This window comes from Vombatus ursinus, unplaced genomic scaffold, assembly GCF_900497805.2.
Source record: "Vombatus ursinus unplaced genomic scaffold, bare-nosed wombat genome assembly UNPS02010193.1, whole genome shotgun sequence".
Classification (NCBI taxonomy): domain Eukaryota; kingdom Metazoa; phylum Chordata; class Mammalia; order Diprotodontia; family Vombatidae; genus Vombatus; species Vombatus ursinus.
The window spans coordinates 7,384,011-7,411,148 of NW_020949971.1; the positions used below are offsets into that span (position 1 = coordinate 7,384,011).

Consider the following 27,138-nt stretch of genomic DNA (forward strand, 5'->3'; position numbering starts at 1 on the left):
ATTAGTGCTCAATTCCCTCATCAATTAAACAAGGCAATTAGATGGATGGTCTTTGCAGTTCCTTCTTGTTCCAAATCTATGGATCCAGAATTCTTTGAGTTTCTCTAACCCAATCTTCTTCTAATGACTCCTCCTTCTACATTCTGTACGATGGTACAACATGAGCATGACACATCTGAACGGTTTACAGTTAGTATCAAGGAGGTTGTCAACAATGAAACAATAATGATTTTGAATTGAAGTAGAGAAACAGGCTGTATCTTGGATGTCTCATGAAATCAACATTTTCCAGTTCTAGAGAAATTATAAATTTTCAGCCTGACAAGTAGGATGCCCTAGAGGAGAGGTTGGCATTTTTGTCTGGCCTCAGAACTAAGAATGTTTTGATATTTGTAAATAAATAACTTGGGCAGTACAGAAGGATTGAATTTGACCTCTGGGCTACAGTTTGCCAGTTTCTGCTCTCAAGAATAGGTTGTCTGGGAAGATGCTTTTTTAGATTAAGTTCCCATGTTGTTTGTGGCATAACCAAAGAGAATCCTCAACTGGGTAGATGAGATTGCAGGAGAATGTGAGTTAATCAATAAATATCTGTTAAATGCCTACTGTGTGCTAAGAACTAACTTGGGATATGAAGAAAAGCAAAAGAGAGTCCTGCTCTCAAGAAGCCCACAGCCTACTAGGGGAAATAGCATGCAAAGAAGGATGTATAAACAAGATACTTGAGGGAAGAATTAAGGCGAATGAGGAGAGGCTTCTCCTAGAAGGCACGATTCCAGCTGGGAATGTAAGCTCTGTAAGAGAAGGCATTGTTTCAGTTCAATCTTTCTATCTCCATTGTCAGGCCTATAGTAGATGCTTCATCAATGCTCACTAATGTCCAAATTGAGCTCATGCAGTTGTTGCTGCTTTCTGAACATCCTGACGCCCAGAATGTTGGCATGGTTTGGATGTGCCATGACTTGGTGAGGGCTTTCAGCACCATTGCTGCCTCCAGTGGGAAGCAGCCAGATGCAATGACTGAGGCTACATGTGTCATTCTTGACTCCTCACTTTCTCTTCTGCCCTTCCCCATCCAATCCGTTGCCAAGGACTTTCAATTTCATCTTCTTCACATTTCTCATATATATCTTATTCTCCCCTTTGACGTAGTCACTGCCTGGCACAGGCTCTCATCACCTCATGTCTGCTCCATTGCAATGGCCAGCTAGTGGGTCTGACTGCCGCTAGTCTCTCCCCACTCCAGTCCATCCTCTACTCAGATGTCAAAACAATCTTCCTAAAGTATAGAACTGATCAAATTGCCCCATATTCAATAAGCTCCAGTGGCTTACTATTATTTTAAGGTAAGATAAAATATCTTCCTTTGATATTTAAAGGCCTTCATAACCTGCTTCCTCTCCCACTCTGGCATTTCCAGCATTCTTACATCTTACACCTTTGCTTTCCCCCACCACATATACTCTGTTATCCAGTGATGCTGGCCTCTGTGCTCTTCCTTTAACAGGACACTCCATATTCTGACTCCAGGTATGTTTCTCTGGCTGTCCCCCATGCCCAGAACACTCTCCCTCTACTTCTCTACCTCCTGGCTTTCTTGGTTTCTTCAAGCTAAAATTCCATTTTCTTCAGGAAACTTTTCCCAATCCCACTTAATTCTAATGCCTTCCCTCTCTTGACTATTTCCAATTTATCTTGTATATACCTTGTTGGTAAATATTTATTTAGATGTTGTTTCCCCTATTAGACTGTGAGCTTCTTAAGAATAGGGACTGTCTTTTGCCTTTCTTTGAAAGTCCAGTGTGCTTTGCACAGTGCCTGGCATGTAAGAGGTGCTTCGTAGTCAATAAAAGAATAAACACTTACTAATAAATATTTATTGACTTACTGACTGACATTCATAGGTATAAACTTGTCGGAATAATCTCTGAAAATAAAATATATTTATACGTGATCTTTCTGTGGGACCAAGTTATGCCTTAAAGAGAGGCAGTGTGTTATAGTGGATAGCATCAGGAAGACTTGGGTTCAGACTCTGCCTCAGAAACTTCCCAGCTGTGTGATCCTGGGAAACCCATTACGTTTGTTTCCTCATCTGTAAAATGGGGTAGGGTGCATTTGATGACCTTTAAGGGCCCTTCTACATCTCAATTTATGACCCTAAAAGATATGTTCATGTCTTCATCTCTTGTTGCTTGTACTTTGTTTTTGAAGATGACCAATGATATTACAGGTGATGTTTTGACTTCTGCATGAATGGGATTTAAGTGAGGCAGAGTTGCCAAAGTTGTCAGCCTCACTCTCTTCCAGAGTCATCGAAGTCCAGTTACAAGAGCAAAGTCAAGACAGCTGGTGATGGCCTGGGATACAGTAGATGACCTTGGCATCTTTTATCTCTGACCAAGCTCTAAGCACTCCACAGAACCTGCTTCAGCTATCTTCATGGGCATTGAAACAAAATGTTGTCATTTGCCCATTCCACCAGGAGAAAGACTTTGCATTCTTGAAAGTAGACATTCCCCTAACTCACAGAAGGGCTTAAGCCTGTAGAGTACCCTCAGTCTAGTTTAACCCATCTGCTGAGACAGTTTGACCAGGGTGTGAGCACTGTGGCTGCTACTACTTCCTGGAGCCACAGGTGAATTAGGTGACAGGTGGACACCAAAGGTGGATGAGAAGCTCTGAAAAAGGCTCGGCAGTCCTCATGTGATCAAATGTGTTAGTCCTCCCTGAACACTCTTTATCTGGAGACACAGTGTGAGAACTGAGAGACATCTCAGAGGCTCACATTAGAATCAGATGCTTGATGATTACAATATTCCATGGGTCTTCTCTCAAGTTAGATAGTGAAAATGGATTCCTAGACTGAGTGAACTCTCCAGGGCCTACCATTCCGGTGACATACACTCCACGTGACATTGTAGAATGTTGGACTTGGAGTCAGGACAACCTGCACTAAAATTCTAATTCTGACATTTACAGGCTATATGACCACAGACACACCATTTAATGTCACTGAGACTTGGTATCCTAAAATGTAAAATGGAGATATTAGGACCCATCTCAAATGATATAATGTATCTAAAGGACTTAGCAAGCTGTCTAACTTATTGTCAACTACAACAATTGTTATTACCTTGTGATGTAACTTAGGATATGCATGCAATGGGAAGAGGAGAGAGCAGGGTGTCTGCATTGATGTAATCATCAGAGTGGTTCATCCCTTCCTGGTCTCTTGGTGTGAAATGCTAGCTGAAGGAGAGCACCAGTAGAAGAGCCACACAGACCCTCACGTAATATTAGAATCTACAAAAGGACAATAGCCCACACTCCAGAGCATTTCTTTGGGGATGGACTTGTTGGAAGCCAAATCTTGATAAAGCCCCACTGGCAAATGTTTCAATAAGCAGAAGCGTCAGACTTATGGCCTGCAAATAATAAACAAATAAATAAATGAAAATACAACACAACATAGATAATGGTAATTTGTGTTGTTTAATCAATACGCTTCAGGGTAGTCCTTTTCTATTTGAGTTTGACACCACAGCTAGGAGAGATCAATTCAGTCCTAACTGAGGAACGATGAATAAACTTACCCAGCAGAGGTTCAGCAGTTCCAGATTGTCTCTCAAAGGGTCACATCAATTACTCTTTGTCAGCAGCCTCCACCATGATAAATTGGATACAGTCACATTTTTGTACATCTTATGTCACCCATCACTCCACTTTACCATCTGTTTTTGTTGGAACTCTACACCCAAGTGTTCTTCTGCCTGTAACTTGTCAAGTCTGTCTGGAAATTTGGGGACGGGGCAACTAATGAAGGGGAGAAGACAACCTGAAGGTCCAAGAAAGGTGATGAAGGTGATGAAAACAAAGAGCCACATAGGGACAGCATAACAGAATCTATCTGGGAATGCTATAAGCTGAAATGTATGCGAGAGATATACTCAGAATTCAGAGTTACTTTTCCCATCAGAAATGTGAGAAATAGGTCACTAGAGAAAGGTCTTTTCTTTCATTGGCAGCTAAGTTCAGCAACTAAGTGGCACAATGGGTAGAGTGCCAGGCCTGGAGTCAGGAAGACTCATCTTTCTGAGTTCAAATCTGACCTCAGACATTTATTAGCTACCTGACCATGAGCAAGTCACTTAACCCTGTTTGCCTCAATTTCCTCATCTGTAAAATGAGCTGGAGAAGGAAATGGAAAACCACTCCAGTATATTTGCCAAGGAAACCCTGAATGGGGTCACCAAGAGTTGGACACAGCTGAAAAATGACTGAACAATACAAAAAGCTCAGCAACCACCTCAGTCAGAAACCTATAGACAATTCTATCTCCAGTGGCCTAGATAGCAGACTGAAGAAATAATATAATGGATTCATGGATTACAGATATTTGGGGCAAATAAAGTTTTAGTCTCTAACGTAACTATCTTAAAGAAGTAGAATTGTTGTTTTTTTTTTTTTTCTAAATCTGAGGTGGGGGAACTTCCTACTTCAATAGATACAGTACGGCTGGAGGAAAGGACGCCAGACTCAGAGTTATAAAGATGTGGGTTAAAATCCAACTTGTAATATGTGTTACCAATGGGCAAGGACCTTAACCTTGGTCTCAGTTTTTTCATCTGTAAGCAGGAACACTCAAAATAGTTCTACCAACTTCACAGGAATATTGTGAGGAAAACAAGGCAAAGCAATGCATATTTATTAAGCACTTTTTGTATGTCAGACACTGCTCAATACTGGGGATAGAAATGCAAGAAGATAATAGATACTCTGCCTGCAAGGAACTTAGTCGAGAAGACAACACTCAAAATGGAGCTGAAATGCAAGGAGGATTGGAGTGGAAAGATACTAGAGTGGAGGCATAGAATGAAAGCAAAAAGATGCCTTTAACATAACTAACGGTCCTGGGCTTCTAGTGATGAGCAAGATAGTTACAGAAATACCTGAGAAGACTTATATTAACTGATGCAAAGTGAAGTAAGCAGAACCAGGAGAACATTGTACATGTCAGCAGCAGTTTGCATGGATGATCAATTGTGAATGAGTTAGCTACTCTGATCAAGACAATGATCCAAGACAATTCCAAAGGACCCATGATGAACAGTGCTATCCACCTCCAGAGAGAGAACTGATGAATTCTGAATGCAGATTTAAGCAATTTGTTTACTTTCTTTATTTTTCTTGTTTTGTTTTGTTTTCTCTGTTTTCTTTTATAACATTCCTGATATGGCAATATATATTAGCATGATTTCACATATATAACCTGCATCAAATTTCTTGCATTCTCCAGAAAGGGGGATGGGCAGGAGGAAGGCAAAGAATTTGGAGCTCAATTTAAAAAATATATTATTGTTAAAAAATTACATGTAATTTAGGAATATTCAATGAAATAAATAGAAATATTAAAAAGAGAACCAAACTTGTAGTCATAGAACCTGAGTTCAAATCTCCATTCTGTCACTTAATACCTGTGTGATAACTTCTTTTTTTTTTTTTTGGCTAGGCAATGGGATTAAGTGACTTGCCCAGGGTCACACAGCTAGTGTTATGTGCCTGAGGCTGGATTTGAACTCAGGTCCTCCTGAATCCAGGGCTGGTGCTCTATCCTGTGATAACTTCTGCAAGTGGAAGTTTTTTCGCACACAAAGTGAAGGGGTTGGAATAGATGACTTCTGAGACTCTGTCTCTAGCTATCCGCTCTTTCACTCATCACCTGTGCCCCCTTTGACAAATTACTCAACCTCTCAGAACCATAGTTTCTTCAAATTTAAAAGAAGGAAGGACAATTCATCATATGACCATGAAGCTCTGAATTCGTGAATGTCATCTCCAAATCTATGAGCCTATGAAACTCATAGTAGCAACTTGGGGCTCGTCTGTCTTCCTTGGGCACCCCCATTGTTGTACATCAAGCACTTTTATCCTTTGTTTGGAAAACTGAGAACAATGAGCCTATTGATCCTTAACAATGGCTCATGTTGATAAGGATAGGGTCTAGGGATAGGGATTGCACCCGTGATTTCAGTGATCTAGGGAACTCCTGGTGAGCAAACCCTTTCTAAAGTTCAGGCCCACAAGTCACTTTCTTCGCAACTAATAGTTTTAGAGAACTGCCTAGAGCACAGAGGGCATGTGACCTACTCAGCTTCCCAAAGCCTATGTTTATTGGAGGTGGGATTGTAATCTCCAAAGCTCCTGGTTCCAAGGTCTCTTCTGTATTTATACTGCCTCTCTTCACCTTGATAAGGACTTGGTAAGTGAGATACATGCGAGCAAAATATTTGTCAGATTTGATTCTAATAATGGACAAAGGAGAAAAACCTGAGGGTGGGTTGCTTCCAGACAGGAGGAGAATAGAGCTAAAGATTACTAACAATCAATAGGCATCATTCCTTAACAAAGCTGAAAAGGGAGCTTGATTGAAACCAAGGGAACTATATTCTAAGAAAATAAAGAGAGGCCATATGGCATATTGACTAGAGAGCTAGCCTTAAAGACAGGGAGACCTGTGTTTGAGTTCTACCTTTGAAATATGTTGGCTGAGTGAACCTGGGCTTAACCCCTTAGTATTCTAGGCAGTTAAGACTCTAAGTCTCAAAGGAGGTGTTGACCTGCAATGGTAGAGTTTCCTCTCTTGGGGGTTCCATATACCAGTGCAATCAGAGGTCCAGTCCCTATTTCTAAAGAGATCTTGAAAATGTTTCTCATGCAAGAAACAAAATAGCTTGGCCTGCCCACATAAGTAAGCCCTGGTTAATAACCAAGCTCTCATTTTAGTAACAGAGGATTATACCCCAGAGTCATGTCTTCAATGTGAACATTGTGAAGCATTGAATAGAGGGTGAATCAGACATCCACACAATTTCTATTTCATAATTTTTCTTTTCATGTCCAGCAACAGTGATAGCATTCTCTCTTTTGATGAGGTAACAGGACATTTCGTGATTTGAAACTGGGGAAGGGTGGGGTCCATTTCAGAACTCTTGTCAAAGAAATCCAGAAGCCACCTCCATTTTGCCAGGCTGTCACTTTCTGCCCATTCATTCAGAACCAACCCTGTGTTCACTGCATGGTACTGATGGCCTTCTTTAAGGTTTGTTATGAAAGGCCCCATAGATATTAAAGCCTCATATGCTTATCTCCACAGCTCTGCTTAATTCATTATCTAGTGGTTGGAGCTGTGAGGCCACAGGAACAAAATGGGATATGCCAAGAGAGTTTCATTGATATCTGGGTTGTGTGTCTGGACAAATGAAAGTCATATAATCTAGCGTGCTGAGAAAGGCTGCTCTCTACCTCATCACTGCCAGGCAGACAAGAGACCACCATGTTCTTCTCCTTGGCCCCTTCCAGAATTCATGAGCTGCTTATGGATTGTGTTATGTTTTCATATCTCAAAATGCCTTAGAGAAGATGCTTAGGAAAACAATAGTTGATTTTTTGAGATCCTTTGTTAATCAATCTCATCTTTCTTGGGGTTTCATATCCTTCTGCTTTTGTGCAAGAAAAAATTAGACACCTAGGTATAAGTGAAATAGGCTTTATTTGAAACATGAAAATTCTCAATTCTACCTGCTTATCCAATTTCCCTTGGGGAAAAAAAATGTTTCTTGTGAGTTTGTTTGTTTTAAGCATTCACACCTTGGTCAGTGTGGGATTTGATTATAGAATCATAGATTTAGAGTTGGAAGACACTTTATAGGTCAACATATCCAAACCCCTCATTTTACATATGAGGATACTGAGTCCTGAAAAGGATAAGTGATTGCCCTAGGATCACAGAAAATGGCTGAGGTCAGACTCAAGCTCATGTCTTCCTCACTCCACATTCACCCTGTCCACCACACAACACAATTTCCTGGTACTTAGAATGTTTTACCAGGAAGTTTTAAATGAGTTCAATGTTTTTTCCAGATATTATTTGTGCAGGAGGAGAATGGAGGAAGATGTTTCCAGGAAAGTAGTTCTCAGTCTCAAAAGTTACAAAGTCAGGACTTAAAATTCCACTTCTGGGGCAGCTAGGTGGCACAGTGGATAGAGCACCAGCCCTGGAGTCAGGAGGACCTGAGTTCAAATCTGGCCTCAGACCAAACACTTGACACTTAATAGCTGTGTAACCCTGGGCAAGTCATTTAACCCCAATTGCCTGAAAAAAAATTCCACTTCTACTCAGTCCATTTCAAGAAAAATTTATTTAATCCCAAATCTGTAGATTTTAAAAGATAATCTTTTGTTTGTTTGCTTGTTTCTAGAATGTTTTGTTGAACATATTATCCTGGAATTAATGTAGTCAACTGGAACCAAATGGCTTTTTATTGAGGTTTCAACTTCAGAATGTTAAACAAGGTATTGTACTAGGTGCTGGGGATACTAAGCAAAAAGTAAAACAATCTCTGCCCTCAAGGGGCTTACAGTTTATTGGGAAGGATGCTACTTTTTTTTAAAGTTTTGTTTATTTTTGTTTTAGCATTTTACTTAATTTAGCTTAATTGAATCATAATTTCATTGGTGAGTCTCCTAAAAAATAAATCATGCTTTCAAAAGATAGACTTTATACGTTGCAAGATGCAGTATGGCCTGATGGAGAAGGACACTGAGCTTGGAGTCAGGAAGACCTGAGTTTAAATCTCACCTTTGTCACCTACTCACTGGGGGATACTAGGCAAGTCATCGGACCTCTCCGGGGCTAACTTTGTAAAATGAAAGGCTTGGAATAGATGGTCTCTCACATCCCTACTAACTCCAGATCTCTAATTCCATGAATGAGGAAAACCTGGATTCAAATCCTTTGTGACATTAAACAAGTTATTGAAGCTCTCCAGGTCCTACTTTTCTCATTCTCATTTTATATCAGTTGTTCCAGTTGGTTTTGACTCCATGAACATCGTGCTCTGTACCAGGTGCCCTCTGGGGCCATCTCCAGTCATCCTGATCTATATCTGGCCGCCAGGCTCAGATGGCTCTGGAGGAGAGAGTGAGGTTGGTGACCTTGCACAGCCTTCCCTCACTTGAAACCAATTCACTTGCAAGTCATGGCATCACCTTCCTGATGTCAGGGTACTCTTGGAGAATGAAGATCAAACCACGCATGCAACCCTCTGGTGCTCTCCCTTTTCAATTTCCTTTTGTGTTATATTATCCCATTAGATTGTAAGCTTCTTGAGGGGAGGGACTATTGTTTTTTTTCCCTTATTTGTGTCCCAGCACTTAGCAGAGTTCCTGGCACATAGTAGGGGCTTAATAAATGTTTGTTGACTATTATTGAATTAGGACTTCAAGAACCAGATTTACACCCATGATCTATAACAATATTAATTCATTTATTCATTCAATATTTATTAAACTTCTACTATGTGCAGAATATCATATGCTAGGGGACATATAACCATCCCTTGCTTGAATTATGAGGCAGCATAATATGGCAGAGCTATTCCTCTAAAATCAGAGAATCTGGTTCCAAATCCCATCTCTGATGTATGTGACGTTGGGCAAGTCACTTAACTTCCTTGAGCCTCAGTTTTTTCTTCACTGAGATAAGGTGGAGGGTTGGACTAGATGGATTTTGAGGTCCTTTTTAGCTATAAATTCTGTGACACATGCCTCCACCCTCATATTGTTTAGGTGGGGAATAAGACCCAATCTGGATGACTGCTTTAAAGGCAATATGATATGAATGTATTTAAAAATTGCAAAACACAGTCCTCTGCAATGCCCAAGAGGTCTTAAAGACTTTACCTACCAGGGTAAAAATCTCCTTGAGAAAGTAGTTCCTGGATTGTCAATTACCTTTCTTGAATTCCTTGCTTTCTCCTTAGGAGAAGTTCTGCCTTGCTCATCGAGACATAGCATGATGGCGAAGAGCACAGAGGTAGTCAATGGAACTTGACCCCCTACCCCCAGTTGCCAATGGTCTAATCCATCTGCACTTGGAATGTCTGGGAGTTGCATCACCTTCCCTTGTGCACTCCCAGGTTATAAAGCATTCAGCTTCAGAATCAGGCTTTGGCTCCTTGGGTCCATCCTCCTATCTCAGGCACAAAGCAAGTGGGACCATTTGGGTTGTATTCAAATGCGGTTTTCACTCAACCTCAGGCTTCCATCTGTTTGCTATCCAGTAGGTACATTCCATTGTGGTTTTGTTACCTTTTTTTTATAAAGACACATAGCAACGCATAAAGAGAATCTAGGAGCTTAGGGAGAAAAAAACATATATATATATATATATATATATATATATATATACACACACACAGATAGAAGGATAGATGGACTGATGGATGGATGGATGGATGGATGGATGGATGTGTCTTTTGTTTTTGTTGTTGCTAATTGAGGTTGGGTGATTTGTTAAAAGGCTTCTCTTTGAGAGCCCAAGGCCCATAAATACCTAGTTGACACATGGTCAGAATAAGGAGCTGTTAAGGCAGATTCAGTCATGGCAATTCTGAAATAGCAGAAAGGCTTAAGTGTTCATCTGTGATTCAGCTTTTTAGAATATTCTTTTTAAAATATATATATATATATATATATATACACACACATATATATATATATACATATATATATATATATAACCAGATATATATATCTGGTTTTTCTCAACAGCATGTCAAGGGAGATGATGTTGGGTGCAGAAACATCAGGCATAAAATCACAGAATCATAGATTTAAATCTAGGCCAAAATACAATGGGCTTCCAATTTCTCTTTTGTAGGACTATAATTTAGAGGCCATCAAATCCATCCCTCTCACTTTATCTGTGAGGAAAATGAGTTTAAGTGATTTGCTGAGGGTCGTACAGATAGTAAATGCCTGAGGCAGGATTTGAGTTCAGGTCTTTCTGATTGCAAATCTAGGGCTCTATGCATTGTACCACCATGCCCATGTCTACTCTTTTATCTGGTAATGTTCTCCTTCTGGCTGAGCCAAACTGTACTCCATGGCAATGAGAGAAATGCTTATTTCTCTCATAATATTAACCATTTACTATTGGGGACATCCAGGATTTTTTTTCCTTTGTTTCCTCATTCAGCAATCAGCCCCTTGTAGGTAATTCAGCTAGCATCTAAAGAACATTGCTGATGATGAGATAGGATTAACTTTCTACTCAATCTTGTTCAGACCCCACCAAAATGGGGAAGCCAACTGTGTTCTACTCAGGTGTGGGAGGGGAGGGATCCTTTACCTAGATTGCCCAAGGCTAAGGGTGATCTGGGAGTAAGAGTGACACAATCTCTGTGTCCCTCATTAGAATAGGTTCACCTCTCATTAAAATATTCATTCTTCTCATTAATTGTTAACCAGAGTTGATTGCCATCTGTCGGGAACACCCACTCTTCCAAGGGTATATAAGCATCAAGAAGCCATAATGATTCATCTTTGCTTCATGAGAGTTGGCTAAATGACCAATCCTTTTATTAATTACTTTCTAGCCATAATTAATAAAGTGGTTAACCAGAAATTATGTCTCTTGAACTTTTCCTATGTCACAGCAAACTCAAGCCCTAAAGTTAGTTTCTGGTGTCCACAAATGGACAAGAAAACTTTAATTAACCAACAGCCTAATACTTGTTCCTTGGAGGCCCTAGGGGACTTTAGTGGCAGAGGCATTTCTTGCCAGATAACCACACCCTGGGCAACAGAAGAGGTTTTTGTTTTCCATTCTCTGAGACCTTCAAGCTCAAAGACTGAAAACTACATATCTTGATCAGATCCATCTGACCCTTTAATTTAAGAAGCCATGGGATAAAAGCCACTGATTAAGAAGGGACACTTTCTGTGTTTCTGATGTTCACAGGGGATCCTAAGGGGAATAAGAAGGAGCATCCAAAGTCAAAGTAAGGGTCTAGCAGAGCTCAGAGATTCCTTCTACAACTCATGTCAAAAGCAATGGACGTGGAAATGAGATTCCTGTTGATGTCTGGCTCTCTATCATTTTTCTGGATAATTAAGCTGTCTTTCCCTATGATTTTTGAGCCTTTCTGAAGATGGCTTCCTTCATGGAGATTTGCTAATTTAAAACAGGACTGTGGTCAGAGTAGCAGGAACTGCATGAGTAGAGTGACCTTCAGTTTGAAATAGAGACTATGAAGAAAATATTCAATGCAGAAACACTTGACAGCTCTGTCTCTGGAGGCTTTCTAAAGCAAAAGTCAAAGGTCTAGAGTTGGAAGGCAAGACCTTGGAGGTCATCCAGCTGAGTCACTCACTTTACACATGAGGAAAGTGAGGTCAAAGCACTTTGTTCAAGGTGACCCAGGAAGTAGGCATCTGAGGAGGGATTGGAACTGAGGTCTTCCAACTCCAGAGCTACAGCTCAAGTGGTCACCTGTCAATCACATCCCTGTGGGCTCTTCCTGCCCATTTTCCTGGTCAGGAGACAGGCCAAGTATTTGCTTACTTGAGAGACATTACCCCCAAGGGCCACAGGAAGTGAATCAAGCCTATGCCTACGATGCAGAATTTAGCTAACCTGGAACAGCATGATAAACTGTATAGAGGCCTAAACTTGTAGTCAGGAGCACCTGGGTTCCAATGCCACTCTCGACTCTTACTAGTTACATAAACCTGGACCAGTTCTTTGAGTCTCAGTTTCCTTACCTGTAAAATCGGCAGAATAATAGCACCTGCCTCTCAGTGTTTTTTGAGAGAGTAACATGCAAACCGCCTATACAATATTAGTCTTTCTTTGAGCTTCAAGGTTTCAGAGAATGGAAAACAAAGACCTCTTCTGTTGCCCAGGGTGTGGTTATCTGGCAAGAAAAGCCTCTGCCACTAAAATCTCCTAGGGCCTCCAAGGAACAAGTATTAGGCTGTTGGTTAATTAAAGTTTTTTTTGTCCAGTTGTGGACACCAGAAATTAACTTTAGAGCTTGAGCTTGCTGTGACGTAGGAAAAGTTTGAGAGACGTGAACCACCAGAAATTATAGGAAAAATTACTCTTAAGAGTCCTGAGTTTGGTAATTGGTACAGATTATGTGATGAAATTAGGTAGCACATTACTGCAGGATGTAAAAATGCAATATCTATTAGATACCTATCTAATAATATTTAACAGATGTTAAATACTAATACCTGTGTCTGTTAGATACACACAGCTGTGTGATACAATGGATTGAGAGCTGGATTGAAGTCCAGAAGACCTGAATTCAAGTCCTCGTTCAGACACTTCCTAGTTATTTAACTCTAATAGTTGCTTAAGCTCTGTCGGCTGCAGTTTCTTCATCCATAAAATCAGGATAGTAATAGCACCTACCTCTCAGGGTTCCTGTGAGGATAAAATTAAATATTATTTGTCATAAACCTTAAAGTGCTATAAAAGTGCTAACTATAGATTACTACTACTGCTGCTGCTGCTATCTGTAAAATTGGGATAATAATAGCACTTATCTTAGAGGATCCTTGTGAGAAACAAATGTGATAGCTTATGCATGCAAAGCTCAAAGTGATATGTTAATTCTGATTATTGTTAAGGTTATTATGATTTATCGTATCTAGACAGACCTGATCAAGTGGTTAGAATTAGATATCATAAGCTCACTATCCATCCCAAACTAAGAGATAACAGATCCCCGTGCTATAAATCCAATCCCTCAAATATCTCTGAGAATTCCTCAAGTAGACTGTGCTGGAACCGAACCATTACCTTTAGATCAAACTCTTCCCCACAGCCATCCAGACATAGCTTTGATCCATAACAGTCTGTGAACAACCTTGCGATAGACAGCCATACAGGAAACTCATAATGTTCAAACCACAAGGAATGAAAAGCTTTCCAAAAAATAGAAACTTAGGGGAGCAAAGTAAAACTAGGTTGGCCACTGGACTTGTCCCAAAGATGCCTGCAGTGAGCCCACAGAGGATGAGTTTTTAATATTTTTATTCAATTACAAAAAGCAGGGATTAAAAAAAATCTACCTGTGCATTAGTCCTCAGGACTTTAGGTATCTAAGGACAATAATATGATAGTGACTTTTCTTTGGACCGTTTTAATCTGAACCCCATCAAAAACAAGGAGAAAAAATGACATAACAATAAGGATATCTCATATCTTAGTCAATAGTCTATCAATAAACATTTATTAACTACCTGCTATGTACTAGGCACTATGCTAAGCACTAGGGATAACTTCTATCATCGTTCAGTTTTGTCCGATTCTTCATGACCCCATTTGGGGCTTTCTTGGCAGGCATACTTGTAGTGGTTTGCCATTTCCTTCTCTGGCTCATTTTACAGATAAGGAAATTGAGGCAAATAGGGTTAAGTGACTTACCCAGGGACACATAGCTAATGCCTGAGGCCAGATTTGAACTCAGGAAGATGAGTCTTCCTGAATCCAGGCCCAGCACTCTATCTGTGCTGTACCACCTAACTTCCCTAGGGATAGTAAGAGTCAAAAGACAGTTTCTGCCCTCAAGAAGCTTACAATCTAATGAGTATTTTGTAGATTTGTATAGTGTTTTGAAGTTTGTATAGTGTTTTGTATTTGAATTACAATTTGTATAGTGTTTTGAAGTTAGCAAAGCACTTTAAATACATCTTATCTAATACCCAACAACCACCTTGTTAGGTGTTATCTCCATTTTACAAATGAGGAAATTGAGGCTGACAAAAGTTAAGTGGCTTTCCCAGGGTCACAGAACAAATAAACATCTGAGGCAGGATTTACTGCTGACTCCAAGTTCAGCACTCTGTCGTCTGTCAAATCTCGTCCTTTCTTCTCTCCCTTCATCATCTCCCTGCCATGTCCCCGTCTTTCTTTCCACTTACAGAGGCACTGGCCTGATACAGAGCATCACACCTCATTTATGGACTATCTCAATTGCCTCCTGGCTGGTCCTCATATGTCTCCCTACTCTGTTACATCCTCTACCCGGTTGCCATAATGGTTTTCCTGAAGCACAGGGCTGATCATTTCATACTTCTGCTTAGTAGACCCCAATGATGCCCTATTACCTTCAGACTCAAATAGATCATGTTCTCTTAGGCATCTTCACAAGCTGGCCTCTTCCTATCTTCCAATTCTTTTTCACTCTGCTCCCCTTAAAAGATTTTCTGATGTAAGAGTGACACTCTTGCTATTCTTCACAAGGAACCCCCCACTTCCTGACTCCATGGCTTTGTATTGGCTACTCTCCAAGAATGGAATGCTTTTTCTCCTCTACTCCCCTGACTGACTTCCTTCAAGACAGCTCAGGTCCCACCTTGTTCCCCACCCCTCCTTGCCTCCCATTTACTTGTGTTTGCACAATTTGTTTGTTTGCTTGTTTGCATGTTGTTCCTTCCATTAGAATGTGAGATCCTTGAGGTTAGAAATTGTGTTTTTATTCTTTGTTTAGTATGCTCAGAGCTTAGCACAGTGCCAGACACATAGTAGGTGCTTAATAAATCTTTGTTGACTGACTGTGTAGTGGACAAAAATTTCAGTTTATTATGAATGCAATTTATTGGTTAGGGATGGCCATGAAAAGAGTGTCTACAATTTCACAGGAAGCTATATGAGGCTAAGTACTGAGCCTACAAGTGGCATGGCTGTAACTGTCCTTGCCTTAATTGGGGTTTTGTCCAAAGGCACCAACATCCAAGGGTAGCATGCTTTCTCTTTCTAATAATTACCATCCTTGCTCCTCACCTTGTGTTCTTCAACTTGCCCAAACCACCAGAGGGTCCTACAACTGCTACATCAGCAATTCCGTAGTGCCCACTTTCTGGGGCCTGGGATTACACCCTATGGTCTCCACCAAGGTAGGCCACTTCATGTGCTGGCATGATTGCATCTATAACTGGATAGTAATTTATACCACATCTATCCCTACCCTAATTCTGTTTTGGGTGCATTTCTAGGTACATTATGACCAGACAAAGGAATTTCAGAATTCTTTAACATAGAAATAGAACCCTTGTCAGTAAGGGCAAGGTCCAGGGTGAGACTATCTTTGTGTTGGCTAAGGTGGAAATAGAAGAATGGGTTATGGGAAATTAGGATACTTGAGAAAATAAATGTGTATTTTGAAGTCCCCTGGTATGACATCAGGAGTGGAGACAGAATTAGACACTATAAGCTAAATACTGAACCCTTTGGTAAAGGAGAGAGAATGTCTTGGGGGCTGATAGATAAAGGGCTCCAGAATCTGGACTGGAATATATATTTGAACCAAGTGATGCTCTAACAGGGAAAAGTTTTTCAATGATGGCAGTAGATGGAGTCTAGAAGTCACACTGGGGATCAAGGAGTATCCCAACTCCTTCTGCTAGACCAATAAGTCAGGGGGATAGGGTAAGTACAACCAGTAGTGGAAAGGATGGCTAGGGTTGCTGCATTGCTCAGGGAGAGTAAGATTTCAGTCATCTCGACTTCTGTCTTGCCTCTGAACTTCAATGACTGGAAGACAGTGAGGCTGATGGCTTTGTGCAGCTGCCTCACTTAAATCCAATTCATAAGCGAGTGAAGACATCACCCCATGATGTCATTGGTCTTCTTCAAAAACAAAGAATAAACAACAGCATGTGCATACATGTACATGTATGTAAACATGTATATGCATGCATATATGCTTATCTAATTATCAAGTGGAATAATTTATTTCAGTCCCACTCAATTCAGTTCAGCAAGCATTTATTGGGCATTTATCATGAAGCAGATAAAAGCAAAGCATTTCCTCCCCTTGAGAAGCTTACATCCTATGCATGAATATACTCATACAAGACACAGCTGTAAGGACGGACCTTGCAATTTGGTCTCAGATACTCTGCCTATGGGAATGTGAACAGGAATCAGGTGCAGATTTTGGTACAAAAAAAGTAAGCAAGACAATACAGGGCAGGTAAGACGAAACAATGTCTTCATTTCTGTGTTCATAGCCGCAGCAATTATAAAATAACACTTGAATGCATTATTTAACATTCATTTAATATTCTATTTTTTTTTTGTTTCCTATTATTTAAAGGAGAAATGTTGTGGCAAAGTGAATAGAAAACTAGCTTACAAGACAGTAAGACCAGAGTCTTGGTATTACCTCTCATATCCACTAACCAGGGAACCCTGGGCAAGACATTTAAGCACTCAGTGCCCCAGGCAGCTCTCTTAAGAGTGCCAACCTGCATTGATAGAGGGAGTTCTCTCACCTGAGAGGTCCTAGCACTATTGAAATCTCAGGTTTGGTGCCTACTTCTATCCTATTATGTGCAAATATTGTGCTGACTGCTAGAGAGAATATGAGGAAAAATGTGGGTACTTCTTTTGAGTAGCTTTCCATCTGATAGGAATGACAGGAATAAGCATAGAAAAGTATAACATGATTTAGAATAAGGTGTGTGCAGAAGATTCCCCTAAAATTAACTTGGATGTCTTCTATGTCTTCATGAACATCTTGGAGCTGCTCTAGGATTATAGGTGACGTCCATGGATGAATACACTGCAGAAGGAAGCTTATGATTCAGCTTGTAAACCATGTGGGAATTTCAATACAGGAACAGTGGGGTGAGATACAAATAAACACGTGTTTATTTTCTTTTTGGAGTCTCCATTTCTCAAACCAAGTTGACAAAATCTCTTCTCCTTTTAACATGATAAAGGCCTTAAAACTTAGAGACATCTTTTCAGAGGGTGCATATGCTAACGTATCTGGGAATTCTTTGCTTATTTGGAATTCTTTGGTTTTTAACGTTGACTTTGGTTACAGTCTAAGGGAAACGGGAAGATGGTAGACCAACAAACAATACAATAGTCTTTTCTAAAAATGTTTCCCAAGACTACCTGGAGAATTATCACAATTCTCTTACTAAGGCTCAATCCCCAATGGAGAAACGGTATGAACAAACCAGTCACAAAAGGAGAAATGCAAACTATTAACAACATGAAGGAATCCTCCAAATTACTGTGAAAATGATAATAACTATGAGAATTCACTCCATATCTTTCAAATTGTCAAAGATGACAAAGCCCAGACCCTTTGAGTCAGACATTACATTGTTAGGCATGTACCCATAGGAGGTCCAAGACAGAAAGAAAAGTCCCATGTAAACCAAAATATTCTAACAACACTTGGGCTTTTGTTTGTTTGTTTTTTGAGAGGTGAGCAAAGACTGTTAATGAAGTAAATGCCTATCAACTAGAAAATGACTAAACAAATTATGGTACAACAGTGTAATAGAAGTTGTAAGAATGGAATGAGTTGTAAGAAAGAATAGAATAATAACAACAATAACATTAGCATTTATAGATCTTTACAGTTTTCTAGGCACTTGGCATATGTTATCTTATTTGATTTTCATAACCAGGTGAGGTAGGTTCTATTATTATCCCCATTTTACAGATAAGGAAACTGAGGCAGAGATTAAATGACTCGCCCAGAGGCATACAGCTACTAAGTGCCTTGGGACAGATTTGAATTGTCTTCCTGACGCAGAATCCACCGTTCTACCCACTATACCACCTTGTTTCCTGATATGACAGAGATGAAGAATTCAGAGAAACAGAGCAAAACTTATATAAGCAGAACTAGGAAAATAACAAACCACTTTTAGACAGAAATTCAAGCAGAAAGAGCCAAAAAGAACTGAAAGGTAGAATTATAACAAACAAGTATGATCCTGGGGGACAATTTAAAAAATACCTCCCTCACTACACTATAGACGGGGCAAGGGGACTATGGTGATTAATATTGCCTATAGAGCCTCAGACATTATTGGTGTTTTGATTTGTTTTGCTGAACTAATTCTCTGTGTGCCTCAGTCTCTATGTCTTTGTGAATGTCTGTCTGTTTCTCTCTTTCTCTCTTTCTCTTCAGTAGCTAGCAATATAATTGAAAGAGCACTGGGCCTGAGTTTAAATCTGGCCTTAGAGACTTATTAGCTGTGTGATCCTGGGCAAGTCACTTGACCTCTGTTTGCCTCAGCTTCCTCAACTATAAAATGGGTAGAATAAAAGTACCTAATATGAAGGGCTGTTGTTCAGTCGTTTCAGTCTTTTCAGTTGTGTCCAATTCTTTGTGACACCATTTGGGGTTTTCTTGGCAAAGACACTGGAGTAGTTTGCCATTTCCTAAGACTCCGACTCACTTTACAGATGAGGAAACTGAGGCAAACAGGGTTAAGTGACTTGTCCAAGGTCACACAGCTAGTAAGTATATGAGGCCAGATTTGACCCCATGAAGCTGAGTCTTCCTGACTGCAAGCCTGGAGCTCTAGCCACTGCACCACTTAGCTGATAAATTGAAATAAAATCTGTAAAAGCACTTAACACAATACCTGGCGCAAAGTAGGTACTATATCAGTGCTTATTTTCTCCACCTCTCCCCCCTTTCCCTATCTCTGTCTCTGACAGTGATGGCTTCCTCAATAGGAGTTGGGGAGGGAGTTATTCCAAAGTGTATGTGATGGAAAAAGAAAAGACATCAATAAAATATGATTATGTGAGGAAAACTCCACTTCCCTTCACTGCTGCCATTGGATGGTCTGGGCCCATGACATCAGAAGGTTGGCCATGCTGCGGTTTCCAGGTTAATTTCACCAGTAGCATGGTGTAATATGCAGAGCAGTAAGATTACCCACAACCCCTCTCAGGCTTCATAGCCACATATGCAGGAAATTAGGCAGCCCAGGCCTGGGGTGATGACTGTTCCGAGAAGTGAACAGAGGTTGGCCACTCCAATAGACATGCTAGACAATTTCACAGCTGTTCTTTTTTTTTTTTTTTGCCTTCACATGATATTACATATCATGTCAAAATTAATTGAAAACACTTTGCATTTAAAATATGCAATAGCACTAAGTGACATTGAGGGAAATTTGATCAAGCTATTTTTATAAAACAGCTAGTGTACAATAAGGAATTTCAGAAACGAAATGCCATGTTGACATTCATTTCATTTCACTAAGATCCAGTTCTTGAATTTATTTTTTGAAAAGACATCTTTGCTAAATTTCAAATGCAGGCTTTTGTGCTGTATTTTAGGACAAATGACTGTGCCCGGGTCTCCTTTATGTTCCTCCTTGGAAGAAACTGGACCTGAATGTAATGTAGCTACAAGCTCAAGAGTGGCAGGTGGCTGATTTTTTTGGCTTGGGACAAATTAAAGCACAACAGTTTCCTTAGAATTGACTCCTTTTCAGGAAGAGATACAGCCCCGGAAGGGGAGCTATATGAATAGAGATTTCATTCTCAGTCTTCTCTCATTTTGGATGGTCTGCTACCATTTTGACATCTGTCTCTATGCTTTAGCATATACCTCATCTTACCCTCAATCTAATGTCAGTTTGCTGTAAATTTCAATCCACTGGAAGCAACAGAGAAAACAAGTTTCCTACCCTAGTGCCCATTAAGGATCGGTGTCAACCGAAGTCATAACCATTCCAAAGATTCTGTTTTTTTATCTCAATTTCGCAATTACTGACATGCTTAAAAACAAAAATCCACTCACCTCTCAAGCCCCTGGCTATAAGCTTGAAGGAATTTGTCTTTTCCACATTCCTAGCAGAATGATATGTGAATACCCTAGAAATTCCTTTATAAACAGCAATTTCCATGTCATCCTAAGACTAGCCACGTGGAAGAATGGATAACGTGTTAGACTGAAGGTCAAATCCAATCCACAGGACCTCTTGGCTTTGTGGTGCTGGGCCAATCACTTATCTCTCCTACCTTCAGTTTCCTCATCTTTATAATGGCAATTAATATTATTTGTACCACTGTCATCAGGGGGTTGTTGTGAGGCACCAATGAGATAAAGCATAGGAAGCCCTTTGCAAATCTTCAAATCCTAGATGAATGGCAGTTGTTGTCAGATTGTGTCTCTTTGACAGAAACAATAATAAAACATCTGTTCTGTCCCCCTTTTGTATCTATTTTTATACGTCCCACTTCCAGGGAAAACTGATCCAAATTAAAAGCGAATAATGGTGTGAGGTGGTGAAAGAAAACTGGATTTGAAGTCAGAGAGCTAGGTTTACATCTTCCCCCACCACGTGTGTAATGTTGGGCAAAGTGTTTGACCTCTCTGGGCCTCATCTCCTCTATGAAAGAAGGGGTTTGGACTACCTTGCTTTCAAGGCCCCCTTCATACAGAGTAATAACAATAACAATAATGATAACTAGCATTTATATAGCACTCTAAGGTTTGAAAGGCACTTTACAAATAGTTTATCTTTAAAAAAGATAAAAGAAGAGACAGAGGAGGAAATTTGGAAGTAAACCACAAGTCTAGCACTGAAGAAAGGAAACAATCATTTATACAGTAGCTAGCATATGCCAGGCACTGTGCTAAGCATTTTACAAATATCTTCTTATGTGATCCGCACAACACTCTTAAGAGGTAGGTGCTATTATTATCCCATTTTATAGATGAGGAAATGGAGGCAGAAAGAGGTTAAGTTAAGCTCAGGATCATAGAGCTAGTAAATGTCTGAGGCTGAATTTGAACACGAGCCTTTTTTGATTCCAGGCTCTATGCACTACATTAGCTAGCTGCCCACCTTTATTTGTGAATGGTTTAATATAAAATGGAAGGGAAGGGAAGGGGAAGTCAAGGAAGCCAAAGAGAAGGGTAATAGGAAGGGTAATAATGGGAAGGAGAAGAAGTGACAAAAGGAAAAGGAGCATTGTGGGATACTTGAGTTCCCCTGGCAGATGGAGGACTGAGTATAAAGAGAGGGTCATTTACTACAAATGCAAACAAAAGAGTGCTGTGGTCCCCTTCACAGACCACTCCCACCCACCTTCTAAAACTGTGACATCCTTCAGAGCTGCAAACTTAAGATTTTTCAGATTCTGGTATGAACAAAATATATGGACACATGTAATACACTTGTACCTACAGAGATCTTTATCTCTGTGTGTGTGTGCATGTGTGTGTGTCTCAAATACGTATAATAACATGGCCTCACTCAACACTAAGGTGAAGAAAACTTCATTTCCTACCAAAAGGCCCTCTTAAAAAATTAATCTCCACTGAATCTGTGACTTCATTGATGTGACTGTCTTTCAATGAACCAGGCTGCAACTACTACATACTTATTACTGTTGTTGTTCAGTTGTTTTATTTGTGTCTGACTCTTTGGGACCCTATCTGGGGTTTTCTTGGCAAAGATACTGAAGTGAATTGTCATTTCCTTCTCCAGCTCACTTTACAGATGAGGAAACTGAGGCAAACAAGGTTAACTGACTTGCCCAGGGTCCCACAGCTAGTAAGTACCTTCAGGCCAGATTTGAATCCATGAAGATGAGTCTTCCTGACTCCAGATCCAACACTGCATCTTCTAAATGCCCTACATGCTTAGCTTTCCATAAATTCACCATAGTACATCTACCCAGAAGGGCAAGGAGGGCATTCTTCACCTTCTCTAGATATTTTCTGCCTCTAAACAGAACATATGGGACGCTCACTAATTGTCCTTTACACTCACTTTAAGATTAGGTCATGGTTCCAGAGCTGAAAAAGACCACAGAGGTCATCTGGCCCTCCCTATCCCCCATTTCATAGATGAGGAAATTGACCCTCAGGGAAGTTAAGTGTCTTGTTCAAGGTCACAGTCAGTAAGCATCAGAAGTGGGCTTTGAGCCCAGGAGTCCTAATTCCTGAGTCAATGTTCTTGTCACTGGGTCACTTCAAATGACATTTTTCTCTCTTGACTGTGTGACCTGTGGAAGACTTTCACCTCATCATGTGCATCTCCACTGTTCAAATTACGGATACATTTAGTTTTCACACAACAGATGCTTTCCAACATGCCTTTTTTTTCTGACAAAGTGTAGTCCCTGCAAATATTTAATTGACTGTTATAAGAAAGGAGGGCCATATCTTCCCCGACCTCTCATTGCCTGGTCAGCTATCGGCCTCTCCATGGACATTCTCCATGTGGACTTTGAGGTAGTCATTCCGTGTGAACTTCTTGTGGCAGAAGGGGCATTCAGCCATAGGACGATTGGGGTTGTGAGTCAGTTTATGGCGGATCAACATTTTCTTCAGGCTGAAGGACAAGTCGCAAACCTGAATGATATTAAAATCAATAACATCTTTAAAATCCCAAAGATACATAAAGCTCACCCTGATACCACATAAACATCACACTGTACGAACTTATAAGGGTCAACAGTTTTAGAGCTGGGGAGGGTCTTAGACATCACAAAACCCCATGCCTTCATTTCATAAACTAAGAATTTGAGGCCCAAAGAGGTGATCATTTCCCTAATGCTCCTTTCTCTCCCTACTACCTAGTCATAGGATTATTGGCTTTGATATATTTGACATGGAAAGAAACATTAGAGTTCATCTATTCATACACACACACACACACACACACACACACACACACACACACACACGCAGATGAGGACATAGAAGCCCAGAGAAGACTCCTTAGACTTTTCCAACATTACTCAGAAAGGAACTAAGAGAACTCAAACCTGTGTTCAGTGATTTCTCACTCAAAGCTTCCAACAGACATTAGAAGTCAATGGCCTCCAAACTTGGGCTTGGGGATGGAGTATGCCATTGAGTTGAGGTATACTTCTAGTGTTATCATTGTACTAATATTAATAACAAACATTTGCATTACATTATGTTAGTTGTTTTCCTAATGGTGAATAATTTTTGAATCCTTGAATTTAATCTGACTCAATCCTAGAGATACTTTAAAAATGCTCCTTTAGTCTTTTTGCTTGTATTTTAGGTTTTTTTAATTGATATTCATTAGTGATACTCATCTACAGCACTTTTTGTTTATCCTTTCTTACTTCAGTTATTAGAACTGTATCTAACTCATCAAAGGAGTTTGAAAACATTTTCTTCCTCAAATTTTGAGAACAATTTATGTAATATATGTATTAATTATTTATTAAATATTTGGTAGAATTTTTCCCTAAATCCAATTGGCTCACTCCTCACTTTACCTCCTTTCATACTTCCTTTGTAGTAATTGAACTTCCATTAATGAAGCTGGATTTTAAATGCCTCTATTTGCAATTAATTTAGATATTTTGTATTTTTTAAATTCCATATTCTTTTGTTTATTCATTTATTTTTTCATTATTTATGTTATTATATTTATATTTATTTCAAGAAATGATCTTTTGTACTTGTTTTAAGTTTATTTATTGATTCTGTTTTTTTTAATTGAATGTTCAATTTTTTTAACATAGTCATTTCCCCCTATTTTATAAATTTATGTTCTCAGGGATGTATACACACACATATTACACACACACATGCACACACACATGCACACACACACATATACATCAGTAGTGCCTTGGTTGCATCTTTTAAAATACTGAATATTATTTAACATTATTTTCATAAAGTTACTAATTATTTCTATGATCTTGTCTTTAACTTACTCATTCAGAATATCAGATTCTCCATTTTGTTCTCTAGCTTTTCCTTATTGTCTACATATTATTTGTAATTTGCTGTGGTCTGTAAAGAATGTTTTGGATAGCTGCCTCTTTTTTACATTTATTTATTATTCTTTTTCTGCCCCAGCACATAGCCTATTTTTGCAGAAGTATCACATGCCAATGAGAAGTATGTATATTCTTTCATTTTCTCCTTCAGAAGACACCATAGGTCATTTAGCTTGAATTTTTCCAAGAGTGTGTTCAGTTTTCTATTTTCCCTTTTTGTTTGTGGTTTCATTAGATTTTCCCAGTGCTAGGAGAGAACAATGAAAGCCTATTATTAATCAGTCAATAACTCTTAAATGCCTACCATGTGCCAGGCATTGTGTTAGCCACAGATCTTATATTCTAATGAGACACAATAATTATACATATATATATATACATGTGGCTATATATAGCATAAACACAAAATGAACATATGTACACATATATATGTTCATTGTATCTTTAACATCTAAAAAGAAAGCATAGTGGAGTTAGTATGTATCATGTCTACTGCACATATATAATGCTCCTCAGAATGATTCCACAAGGCTTACTCCATATTTGTTAATATTTGATAAATAACCATGACTACCTACCAATGTGTACTACAGGGTTGAAGATAATAAAGGAGATGGTGGGACTTGTAGCCTGCTGGCTACACATACTTAAATATTGTTTCAGTGATGAACTGAATGAGATATTATGTAGTCATCATCCATTCAGAAAAATGCCAACAGAAAGAAATGATTATACAATGTCCAAGTTCAGTGTCAAGATAATCATATAGGTGAGAGTCCTGTTTAGGAAACTTTGTATGCAAAGCATAGATTAGCAAACTGATGGAGGGTATTTAATACCCTACCATGTTGTAGAGACACTGAGCAATATTATAGGATATATCTCAACTTCAGAAAATAGTCAATGTTCTATAAAAAAAAAAAAAGATATTTAGAAACCATCCATTGCTTAGTGGGGAGTTAATCAAACTTTCTGAGAAGCAGTGATTATGAATAGCCAATAAACCTTATTCAAAAGAAAGGACTTCACTCTCATATTGCAGAAAGGCAGCCAAATCTAGATTAAAGCTCAGAACTTTGTGGAGAGGAAATGGGAGAGGTGATACAGTGTGGGGGAAAAGTACTTGGTACGGAGTCAGGTGACTTGCATTTAAATCCCAGATCTCAGTTACCTACTGGCTTTGTCATCTTGGCCAAGTTTCTTGAAGCTTTCCCTAGTATTAGTTTTTTCTGTTCTTCAAAAGAGAGGAGAGAATACTTTAATCAACCAACTAGAATTTTTTTTTTTTAAATATGAGACACGTTGTACTGAGCACTGGAAATACAATGACAAAAAGAAAAGAGTTCCTGCCATCCAGGAGTTTATATTCTAATAGAGGACACAATTTGTGCAAGGATAAGTATATGCAAAGTGTCTACAAAATAAAATACAATCTGGTGAGTTAGGTAGCAAAGATATAATCAGCTCTGATAGATAGATAGATAGAGGATTTCCTATGTGCTCTGTGCCAGGCACTCTACTGAGTATTCATAAAAAATACAATTTAAAAAGAGACTCTCCTGCCCTAGAAGGGCTAATATTCTAATGGGGAAAGACAACACATCAAAAGGAATTCAAAGGTGGGGGGAGGATGGACCAGAGTCCCTAAGTAGTGGCAAGGAATACAAGTCGACTGTCATTGGCTGGAACTGAGCAGTGGAAAAAGTGACAATGGCCTGTGTAGGAACTTCATTAAATGGAGCTGCTGGGAAGTATTCATTAATTGGAAGAAGACGTAAGAGAGGTTGAGGCATCTCCACAGTGAGGAATCCATTGAAGCCAAGGTGGAAGTTATCTGGGAAGTCAGGGGCTGAGCTGAACTCAAAGTGATGAGGAAAACAAGGACCAGAAAGGTGATGATTTCCCTACAGGCACATAATTAGGAAGGGTCAGAAGTGGGATTTGAAACAAGGCTTCCACGTATCCAATCTGGCACTCCATTCTTCATATTGTGATACTTCAAAGGTCATCCAGCTCTCATTTCATAGAGGGATAGCCTAAGGTCCAGAGAGAAATTATTTCTAAAGTTCTAAAAGCTAGTGAATGGCAGAGCTGGAATTAAACCTCAGGTGCTCTGCCTTCATTTTTCTGCTTTTGTTTTTCCCCTTCCATCATACCACCTTGCTCTTGGAAGCATTCAAGATCTGTCACAAGGCAGGAAATGATTAATTACCAAATGAGGGCTATGGACAATAAGCTCTTCAGACTCAATCCTTTTCTTGATCACACAATTTTTCTTTCCATTATAATACTGAGAACTATTCATTACTGTATTTCATTTAATTTCTCTAAATTCACTTTTTAATGGAAGTTGGATAATTAGAGACAATTTTCAAGAGAAAAAATCGTATTTAAAGGGTGTATCTAGCAGCAGTTTACAGGATGAAGTAGAGGAGTCAGGACCAGGGAGAGGGACACCAGTTAGGCAGTTACAAGACTAGTCTGAGAAAGTGATCAGGATCTCGACTAGGCTGCTCATGCCTTCTCCTACAAGGCCACCTTTCATCTGCTTTGTATGGATCTTATGTTTGTCTATTCAGGTGCACGTTCTCTCCCCAAGGGGAACGTGAGCCTCGTGGGAGCAGGGATTGTTTGGCACTTCTTTCTTTTTCTTCTCAGCACTTAGCACAAGGCATGGCACATTGTAACCCCTTAATAGACACTTGCTGATTAATAGCGTGAAGGCAGGG

The 27,138-nt window shown here is 39.5% G+C and overlaps 1 protein-coding gene across 1 annotated transcript in view; it reads right to left on the reverse strand.

Moving 5' to 3' along the window:
- Positions 1-22,510: 22,510 nt before the first annotated feature.
- Positions 22,511-27,138, reverse strand: part of PRDM5 (PR/SET domain 5) — a 169,422-nt gene continuing 164,794 nt past the window's right edge. Inside the window, exon 16 of the mRNA XM_027853751.1 lies at positions 22,511-22,994. Within this exon, the coding sequence (XP_027709552.1) occupies positions 22,830-22,994 (165 nt within the window). The 3' untranslated portion in view covers positions 22,511-22,829. The remainder of the gene's footprint in view (positions 22,995-27,138) is intronic.